Source organism: Lepisosteus platostomus, chromosome 4 (assembly GCF_059453375.1).
Source record: "Lepisosteus platostomus isolate fLepPlt1 chromosome 4, fLepPlt1.hap1, whole genome shotgun sequence".
Taxonomy (NCBI): Eukaryota; Metazoa; Chordata; class Actinopteri; order Semionotiformes; family Lepisosteidae; genus Lepisosteus; species Lepisosteus platostomus.
Genome location: NC_142614.1, coordinates 17308854 through 17319516, shown reverse-complemented (window position 1 = coordinate 17319516; position 10663 = coordinate 17308854). Strand labels below are relative to the sequence as shown.

Sequence of the window (10663 nt, the reverse complement as noted above, 5' to 3'; positions counted from 1 at the left end):
CTGGGCTCTCCTTGGCCATTTTCGCGCATCCTCAGAGACAATCACGTGACAACTGCTGTTGTCTGCAAAAGGACTTGGACTTTGTTCTAAGCGCGAGGCCGAGGATCCCGTACGTACTCAGAATTCTACCAACGTGAATGCTCCGCTTGATCAACGGCAGCCTACAGTTGGACCCTCGTCGACAACCTGAATAGCTTATTCAGAAGCAGCGCTGGACCGGGAACGAACCAGTTTCTTCCCAGGCAAAAGAGTGACTTGTGAGGACTCGCGGTCACACTCTGTGCATAGAGACTTTCTACTAGCCAGCCGGACTGCTGGTAGATCCCCTCGGAGCAACGACTGCCCTGCGCGCCGCAGTCAGATTCCTCCGCCCGTCCTACTCCGAGCTGCACCTCGACTGGTTGGCCGGTAGCCAGAGGACGCCGTCACAACGCCCATTGGACAACCGCTGCAACAGAGGCTGCAACAGAGCCTGTCAGCTGGTTTGGTGTTCGTGCCGGGAAACTCCAAATCCAAACACAGTGGATAAGTAAACCCCATGTTCTACATTGCGTCTCGAGAATTCAATTGTACCTCAACACAAGTTGTTATCAATTTAATTCATGAGTAATGTATTTACTTCCGAGTTTAGAGTAACAGTGGGTAATAACACTGATTAGCGATTTGGTAACCGAACGATATATATTGACATATATTCTCGGTTGTGTATCTCTTTGTGTTGCATCTCTTCGAGATTATATACCTTGTATATTGATAACCCTCACCGTAAGGTCTGCCGCTCGTATCCAGGCAGACTAGTATATGTTTGTTGCACAGTTATATTAATAAATGTATCCCGTGTATTGAACCCGTGTGTGTGCGTTGTTAGTTGTTCTGACGATTGATTTTCTAAAAGCCCCGACGAACAACCTCGTGATTACTGCTACAATTAATAATTGTCTCAGTAAACCCATCAAAACCACTACATTTAATGGCGTCCCTGGGTGGGCGGAGTTAAGAATGAAATGAGAATCAATCGCACAGAATAACTGATATTGCTGTGAGTTCAAGTTCAGCACAGCACAGCGGCTTCTATACGCGAATACCGGGTGTGCTGATAACTGCGCAAAGAAATCCCCCTGTTTTCTAGCGTTTAGTGTAACGTGTGCTGATTGGAAATCCATCTGCTCGGGTGTTTAAATTCCATACTGTATTTTAGTAAAAAGGAAAAAAAAGTAATACTCTTAACGTTTCTCTGACGTAATCACAATGGCTGCTAAAATGTCTGAAGTGGAGTCGCTTATAAGTACTATTTCTAGCGACGACAATCCTGGTTACTGGAGCGGTATCGAAAAGTTGAACTTTGATGATATTGAGAAGCTGCAAGTAGATTTAGTAGCTAAAGTAGCGAACCAGCTTAACACAGGAGGGTCCGTGAACGCAGTTCAGGTCCTATCGAGTTTCGCCTTAAATCTAGCTAAACAGCTGGAACTGTCTTTGTCCGAGCTGACAAAGTTTCAAAAGCTTCAGGGAAAGCTAGAAAGATATAAGGCGGAGCGAGTTGAGTTGTTGGATATAATCAGAGAAAAGAGAGTGAAAAATGAGGAAAGTGAAGACAGACTCAGGGAAGTTTTAGGTAAATTAGATGACCTGTCTGCTAGAGAAACTGCGGCTGAGGTAGCTAGGAGAGACCTGGAAGCGAGCTTGAAAGAAAAAGAAAAAGAAATTGAGAGTTTAAATGAACTCAGCCAGGAAAGGCAAAAGGAGTTAGATGCTGCCGTACTGGAAGCAAAACAGGCTAGATCCCACTTGCATGCCAGCCCACCTAGCAGCCCGGAGCGCTCACCCAGCGCGCCGGGAGGAGGTTTCTCCCGGCCAGGGTCTGTGGTCGGATCGGCATGGGGGAGATCGCCGAGTCCTGCGCGAGACGCAAGGGCGATGCAATTCAGGCAGAGACCCCCTGCTCCTGATCACGGCCGTCCCCCTGCCCGCGGAGAAACCGTAAAAATTAACCTCCACTCCCTGAGGCAGTTGGCCAAAGATGTAGAAAGGTTTGACCCGTCAGTGTCAGGGAATAATGTGGAAACCTACATCGATGAGCTGAGACATACTTTGCAGTTTATGCCCGGAGCGTCCGAACAGGAAAAGGCTTTGTTAGTAAGGAAAACTACTAGCCGAGCGGTACACGAGTGGATGTCCAGACAAGGACCGGAGGTCTGTAATAGCTTTGAGGAGCTGTGTCAGGCAATGATCGGAGAATTTTCGGCTTTTATCGATCCCATTGCTGCCGTGGCCGCTGCGCACCATATTAAGCACGAAAAAGCTGAAGCCCCTCGCGACTATTATGAGAGGCTTAGGCGCACTTATTTTGCAGGGCGGAATGAAGAGGGTTGCGAAGAGAACGTGAATTTCAAAGGTTTATTCATTGCTAATCTGCATCCCTCAGTCAGGAAAATGATTGTGATGCACACAGATGCAAAAGCGATGAAAATGGCTGACATTAGAAGGTTGGCTCAAAAAGCCTGGGGAGCTGAAGTCTCTGCTTCCTCAGAGCGAAAACCTGCTAAAACGGCCGTGTTCGCCACTAAAGCCAGCAGGGTTGACGACTCGCCTCAGCTCGAGGGAGCTGAGGTTCCTGAGCCCTATAAGCCCCGGCGCAAAATAGGCAGGCAGGACCGCACTAAGCGTCAGAGCCGCCGTGAGCGCTACGGGGAAGGCAAGGGCTCAGGCAGAGCCTATCATAAGGCTGAACGAAGGGAGTCGACTGCAGCCCGCCTGGTCCGGCTTGAACAAGCCCTGCTTGAGAGACCAGGACAGGGTAAACCTTCCGCACCGAATGCCGGAAGCGTGAATGAGCTTAGGGGGACCACGCCCCTTCTCACTGGAGGAGGCGGGGATCCACCCCAAACCCCTCCCTCAGTCTATCTGATTGGGTGGGAGGGTTCCTGCCTGAAAGAAGGCTGTGACTCTGAGTTGGGCGCTGACCCCGCCCCTGAAGTCAAAGGAAAGGCAGGCTTCCAACAATTCTTAGGGAAGCTCAGCCAGAAAGGCAAAGCAAGGCGTATTTATATCAAGGTTTCTCTTGAAAGCGTCTTAGATAGAGAAGCACTGATTGACACTGGGGCTGAAATTAGTTTGATGTCAGCCGATCTACTCAGCGAGCTCAAACGAGTAGCGAAAGGAAAAGGCATCAGACTTAAGGTAGAACCGTGTAAGATAGATATTTCCAGCTATACCCAGGATCATGCCAGGATCACACACCGAGTGTGGGTGGCTCTTAGGTTCGGGCCAATGGATGTGGTGCATCCTGTTTACATCTCTAGGTTTAAAACGGAGCCACTACTCATTGGCCAAGACTTGCTTGACAGGCTGGAGCCTCTGGTGGACTGCCAGCGTGGAAAATTGTGGGCTCAGGTCAAAAACCCTAAGCCTGTCGTACAGCAAAAAGGGGGGTTCAGTGGTTATGCTGTGACCACACAGTGCCCACTGAACACTATAGCTGAGTTGGAGGTTCCACCTGGTTCCTCTGGACGAGAAATAAATGTCTCTTCTTGCTTTCCAAAACTACAGGGAAGTCCTGCCCAGGCCAGCACTCCCACGGTCTCCCAACTACAGGAGCAGTGCTCCGAGCAGCTGCTTGACCCGCCAGGTAAAGCACACCCCTTTTTCATCCCTGAAGAAGAGTGGATCTCCCTGTCTGGTAATGAATGGGAGTCCTTTCTGTGCGCCCTGGTACCTCAGGGGGACCAGGACTACCACCCCATGGTGGTGGGAGGGGTCCAGGTGGCAGAAGTGCAGGTTGACGATGTAATTCTCAGCCTCAGCTCTGAGAAGTCCATAATCAGTGAAGGTCTGTTCAAGGACCTGTCGCGAAGCCGTCAGGTGACCCTGGTGACGCAGTCACAGGTTCTGTGGTGGGCACCCCCACCTCATAGGTCCATTTGGAGCAAAGGAAGTTGTGTAGCTTCCATCTCCATCGGAAAAAGGAAGTTTGCTCACTACTTCCAGGTAGCACCTCAGCTGGCCCATTCGGTCTGTATTGGTGCAGACCTGTTGGTTCGACTGGGCGCCCAGCTGGACACGGTAAACAGTGTGCTGTGGACACGGGTGAACCCAGATGCCCATTCTCTAAGCGGCGACCCCGAGAACATTCGGTCAGGTCAGACGATTCCTCAGGCCTGCCAGGTAGTAAACGAATCGGACCTGATCGTTCCTGCATCAACAGCAGGGTTTCCGGTACGCCTTGTCCTGAAGAAGGGACAGAGAATGGATGCTGAGATGGTTTTCTTCCAACCATCAGCTCAGTTTATCAGACTGAACCTAGCAGTCTGTGGTACCCCCAGACTGGAACGGAATGGCCGAGCCACCTGCCTGTTGGTGCAGAACATAGCAAAACAAGATGTCAAAATCCCTGCTCGCACTGACATGGGACTGGTAATTGACAATGGTTTCTATGATTTCGAACTGGCCATCCCAGTACTGGGGCAGCTCCCTGGTCCCTTGGCCAGGGAGGGGGGAAACGAGCAGGTGTACTACACCTACCCCCGGCGGATGATCGCAATTATGCCAATAGAGGGATTCTGCAACCAGGAGGTGTGCAGAGTGGACCTTAGCGATAAGGATGAGATGGTTGTGTACACAGTACACGCAGGTGTTCCGACGGACCACTCAGCTAAGAGTGCGACCCGGGATACCGCCATGCCGTCAAAAGCGGGGTTCCTAGAGCAGGTACAGGAACAGGTTGGTAAGGCAGATGCCCTGGAAACGGAAAGCCAGCGTCAGCAGCTGCGTCAGATCTTCCAGGATTTCCAGGAAGTGTTTGCACGGGACGCCTATGACTGCGGGGTGACGGATTTGCACACAGTGCGCATTCCCACAGCCCCTGGCGCCCGCCCAACCTATGTCAGGCAGTATCGCATTCCCCTCACGGCATACGAGTCCATAAAACAGACGTTGGATGCTCTACTAGAGCGTCAGATCATAAGGGAGTGTAACTCCACTTATAACTCCCCACTGTGGCCGGTGCTGAAACCCAATGGTAAGTGGCGTCTGACCATTGACTACCGGCAGCTGAATAAACAGGTTCCTTTGTCACGATGGCCAATGATCTACCTAGATCAGGAGTTAGCCAAGGTGACAACAGCGAAATATTTCACCACAGTGGATGTGGCCAATGGGTTCTGGACCCTTAAGGTAGAACCGACAGACCAGTACAAACTGGCCTTTTCCTTCGGAAACAGGCAGTTCACCTGGAATCGATGCCCCTTTGGGTATTCCAACTCCCCAGCGGAGTTCAACATATTTCTGCACAAAGCCATGAGTGATGCAGCCGCCAGGGGCAACCTGGTCTATGTGGACGATATTCTGATGCGGAGTCAGACCTGGGAAGAACACATGGCCGAGATCAGGCATGTGTTGACCCAGCTCTCCCGTGCAGGGGCCAAACTGTCTCTGGCTAAGGGACAGTGGTGTAGGACCCAAGTGGACTACGTGGGACTGTTGGTTGGAGCCCAAGGCATACAGCCACAGTCCAGCAGAGTCCAAGCTATCCAGAATATGAAGTCGCCCACTAACCTGTCTGAACTGCGCAGCTTTCTGGGAGTATGTAATTATTCCCGGCAGTTCATTGAGGATTACGCTGAAATAGCAAGGCCCCTCCACAAGCTGTTGCAGAAAGACGTGCCCTTTGAGTGGGGACCTTCCCCAGAACAGGCTGTGATGGAGCTGAAGCGCAAACTCGGTAGTGCACCGTGCTTGGCCTACCCTGACAAAAATAAGGTCTTCTACCTTGAAGCAGGGTTCTCAGAGCACTGCCTTGGGGCTGCTCTGAGTCAGGAATATGACCAAGAGCGAAGGGTGGTGGCGTATGCCAGTCGAGCCCTGACCCCAGTGGAGCAAAAGTTCTTGGACTGCGAGAAGGCCCTGTTGTCTACGGTCTGGTCGGTAGAACACTTCCGTAGTTATGTTGGGGGACAAAAGATCATCATCGAAACCTGCCACCAACCTGTGACATTCCTGCATAGCCAGAGACTGAAAGCAGGCAGGGTGTCAAATAGCAGGATTGTGGCATGGATGATGGCCCTACAAGGCTATGAGATAGAGGTACGTTATGCACAGAGCAAGAAAATGTACCTGGGACAGGGCCTGGCTTTGGGCCAAGTGTGTCACGGCTGTGACACTGACATGGAAGCTCCAGAAATGATTCCCGCTGCTGAGCTACCGAACAATCATCGGTACTACGATGAGAACGTGGGCCAGGGCTTACCCATGGCCTATGTTGACGGTTGCTCTTTTTGCCACGAACAGCAGGTGCTAGCAGGGGTAGGTGTAGTCTGGCAAGACAATACTCCCTGTGGGCCGACCCGCTATAAGCTTGGACCAAAGACTAGTCAGTATGCGGAAGTAGCTGGGGTGCTGATCACCCTCCAGCAGGCCCTGACAAATGGCCTTAAACAATTTGTCATCTGTAGTGACTCCAACTACGCCCGACATAGCTTCGTGTCCCATCTTCCGTATTGGAAGGGTAACGGCATGAAAAATGCCCGGGGCAAGGAAGTAAAGAACAAAGAATTGTTCCTGGCCAGTGACAAGCTCACGACCGAGGCTGGAATGATGGTTTACTGGAGGAAGGTGAAGGGACACTCCCAGGTGAAGGGACCCGACAAAGACGGGAATGATGAGGCCGATCGGCTGGCCAAATCTGGTGCCTTAGAGGGTGATCCCTGGCAGTTCCAGCAGGAATGGCTACCCCCAGAAACCGTGGCTGAGGTCAAGGCGGTCACCCGAAGCAGGGCTAGACAGGATGTCGGAGCCGACCCTCAATCTGTAGTGCTTGGGTCACAGGGTTTTAACACCGATCTTGCGGAAATGCAGAAACAGGACCCAGCAATTGGGCAAATGTATCAGCATATCGCTGACCCAGTGCGTCAACCTCTTTCGGAGCAGGTGCTGAGCCAGTCTCCGGAGCTGAAGGAGCTGGCAGAGGTGAAAGACAACCTAAAAATTATAAAGGGGTTGTTGGTTTGTGTACCAGTTGCACAAGGTGTCCCAAAGTGGGTAGTTCCCCGCTGTCATCGGGGGGTCATGATCCAACACGCTCATGACGAACCCTGTGGGGGTCACCGGGGAATCAAGGCCACGTACGACACTATCCAGCAGGTGGCATTCTGGCCTCACATGGGCCAAGACATCGCCGCGTATGTAAAGGGGTGTCTGACGTGTAGCCAGTTCCAACCATCACGGCCCTTGCACCGTGCACCACTCCAGAAAAAGGGCATGACATTCCCCTGGTCCAATCTACAAATGGATTGGGTGGGGCCGCTGGTGAGGTCATCCAGAGGGAACAAATATTTCCTCACTGTTACGTGTGCATTCACAAAATGGATTGAATGCCTCCCAGCACCCAACGACACGGCAGAGACAACTGCAGTGCTGTTGGTGAACCATGTGTTCAGCCGATGGGGACTCCCCCTGACCGTGGACTCGGATCGGGGAACCCATTTCACAGCTATAGTAATGGCAACCCTGTGGAATATGCTTGGGGTCAAGGCCCAGTTGCATATCTCCTACCACCCTCAATCCTCGGGCCAGGCAGAAAGGGCAAACCGAACGGTGGTTAGTATGCTCAAAAAGTTTGTCTCCACCAACAGTAGGGACTGGGACATTAAGCTGCCCCTGGTTCTGATGGCCATCCGAGCCACTCCCCATTGCTCTACGGGGGTCCCACCTTTTGAGATGATGACAGGTCGGAAGATGACTCTTCCCCTACACTGTCTCTATGGGGTGGAGGACCTGAGCACAACGGGGGCTGCTACGGTCCATCAGTATGTGTCAGACCTGCGAGCACATCTGCAGGCAACCTTTGCTTTTGCCCAGAACAATCTGGGAAGGAGTGCAGAGGGTAGGAAAGCATACTATGACCGAAAGGCAGTTAACCAGGAACTCCAAGTAGGAGACAAGGTCCTGTACTTCCAATTTGCCAAACCCACAGGGGTGGCCCGGAAGTTCTTACCCAGTTGGACAGGACCCCACGAGATTGTTGATAAGGTATCACCGGTAGCTTATCGAATTCGGATTGAAAAGGGAAGGCAATCTCTGGTCTACAAGTGGGTGCATCGCAACCACCTCCGGTTGTATCGCCCATCTCAAATGGCGCCAGAGGACACAGAATAGGGTTAAAAGTCTAAATCCGATCAAAGAGGGGGGTGCCCCTTTGTAGTTGCAGGTAGTTAGGTACTGTAGTGTAGGTCCTGCTAGGAAAATATATTCAAAAATATAGTGGAACTGTACCATGTGCCTCATCTGTGTTCCAGAATGGGAATCCTAAAACTGCCACGGCTGGTCCTGACAGTACTGTGGATCGCCTCGACACAGCCCCTTGAAGTTGTGGAACCCGGTCCTCCTACCGGCATAGTCCTGCAGGACGCTCCAGGATTGTTGTTAACAAATTGCAGAACATATACTCAGCGAGTGTATGTACGGCTGGACCCACACGATGTGTTTCGGAAGCACATCAGCATGAACAGTAGGGTGTCCTATCATGGTAGGCAGTGGGCTGGGGATACTGTATGGCATGCCCAGCTAGACACTATACACATGCTCCGCCAGCTGAGGAAGGCAACAGTCACCCAGGAGGAGATGACAGGCCTCAGCCGCCCCAAAAGGTTCTTGGGGGGTCTGATTGCTGCGGCCTCCGCCGTGGGTTCGCTATTTTCAGCGGGTCTGTTTGCTGCTAACACTGTCACCCTGACCACCCTGAGAAGGCAGGTGTCTGGGTTACGTAAGGAAATGCCAGAAATTTATGACAAGCTGTATCAACAGCAGCAGCGGCTGGAAAGCCTAGGGAAAACCTTACAGGGCACAATTTTAGCAGTAAACCTTCATGCAGCACTGTTAAATAACACCCTCCACACCGTGGGCAGGATTGTCGACGTGTTACAGTGGGACTATGCTTATGTGCAACAGGTCAGAATGCTGATGCAGGATCTGCTTAGGGAGCTTAGTGCCACAGTAACTAGCCTAGCCATGGGACAGATTCCAACCTACTTGGTTCCACTGTCCTTAGTAGAAGAAGTACTGAAGTCAACCACTTCCGAGATGGTGCAGCCATTGCAAGTACATCTTGCATACAGTCTAGGCAGTGCCATTCCCATACATGTCAACCCCGAAGCCAAGGAAATAGGTTTCCTGTTGAACCTTCCCATCGTGAGTAGCAAGGATATCTATAGACTCAAGTCTATATTGAACGTTGGCTTCTGGAGGGGGGACATGAAGTGAAGTTGACCACCCCACCGCTCGTAGCTTACCAGGAGGATGATCCGAATTTGTACCTTGTTCCAAACCTGGAACTGTGTATATCAACCAAGGATATCCACTGGGTATGCCCAAGTAAGCCATTCCTTAGGGACACAACTCAGAGGTTGTGTGGTATCAGAAAGGGGGCTGCCACTGAAAAGTGTAAAGCCACAGTGACGAGCAAACGTGAGGTTAACGAACCCCAGGTTGAGCAGGTGGGAAAGAAATGGCTGGTCAGCACACCACAGTTAACGGTTACAATAACCTATGACAGACATGATACAGCTACCGAAGTGCAGCTACCCAACCAAACAGTTTTTCTACAAGTTCCTGAAGGAGCTATAGTGCATCTCAACGATTTAGCACTGTATCACCTGGAGTCAGAACTGTATGAAATGGAACTCGAGATTGTGGACGCTTTCAGAGGACACAGCGTTGACTTGGATGAGAGAATCCAAGAGACAGTAAGTCTTGAGGGTGTACAGGTAGTCGAATTTGTTCTCAACGACACAAACTTAAAAACTACACTGGTAGGTCCCAAGCACAGTCGTTGTGGATCCCCTGGGGCGCTAGGAACAGTAAACGGGGTCATCTTGACACTGCTGCTGGGTAGCTGGATCATGGCTGGGGTAATGTGTTGGATGCTGTTCTCTTGTATCAAAGCCTTGCGGGGTAGTTTGAATGAGACAAAGGGAGCAATGGTTTATCACCGAAATCAGGTAACCACGCCCAAACGTCTGCCTGCTGCAGAGCTATCCGATACTGATAGTGAACTGCCGGAAGTTTAAGGTCAAGGGCTAATGATGACGCCCGATGCCTCATTTCTATGTACCTTATAACTGAGAGCAGGTATACGCAATGTTCTTTCCAACACTATTTCCTGTACAAATTCTCGAGAGGTAATGTGAATATTGGGTGGTAGAATCCACCGGGGTACAACAGACATCACTTAACTCTGTTTTTGTTTTGAAGGCAACAACGCCTCAGGACCTCGTGACCTTCAAAAAGGGGGGATATGTAGCGGCAATGCTTGTTAATAAGACAGAATTAAGCGTTGGTATGCTCCTAAAAGAGGCCCCATCTCACCCTCCATCTCTGTGGTGCAGCCACAGAGAAAGAATTCATGCAAGCTGATTTAAGATGTTTTCTTGTGATAAGAAACCAGCTCCCAAAGGGGGATGCACTTAGCTAAGCCTGGCTATCATGATCAATGGTCAGCCATTGGCGCCTATCTGTCTAGGGAGTGCGAGTTGGACATCTGGATTGCATTCCTAAGTGTCAGGACTAAGTGACTCATATCTCACCTTGACCAACCAATCAGGGACTGGCAGGGCGTGGTAATACCACGTGGGTCTACAATGCCCGCCAAACTCTCAACCAATCAGCACAC

At 51.1% G+C, this 10663-nt stretch overlaps 1 protein-coding gene across 1 annotated transcript; it reads left to right on the top strand.

Moving 5' to 3' along the window:
* Window positions 1-1223: 1223 nt before the first annotated feature.
* LOC148672820 (uncharacterized) lies at window positions 1224-9237 on the top strand. The gene is made up of 3 exons (XM_088628781.1): window positions 1224-2193; window positions 3550-3628; window positions 8292-9237. Exons 1-3 carry the CDS (start codon window positions 1249-1251, stop codon window positions 8303-8305), a joined length of 1038 nt encoding a protein of 345 aa, XP_088484907.1. The 5' UTR covers window positions 1224-1248; the 3' UTR covers window positions 8306-9237.
* The last annotated feature ends 1426 nt before the right edge of the window (window positions 9238-10663 follow it).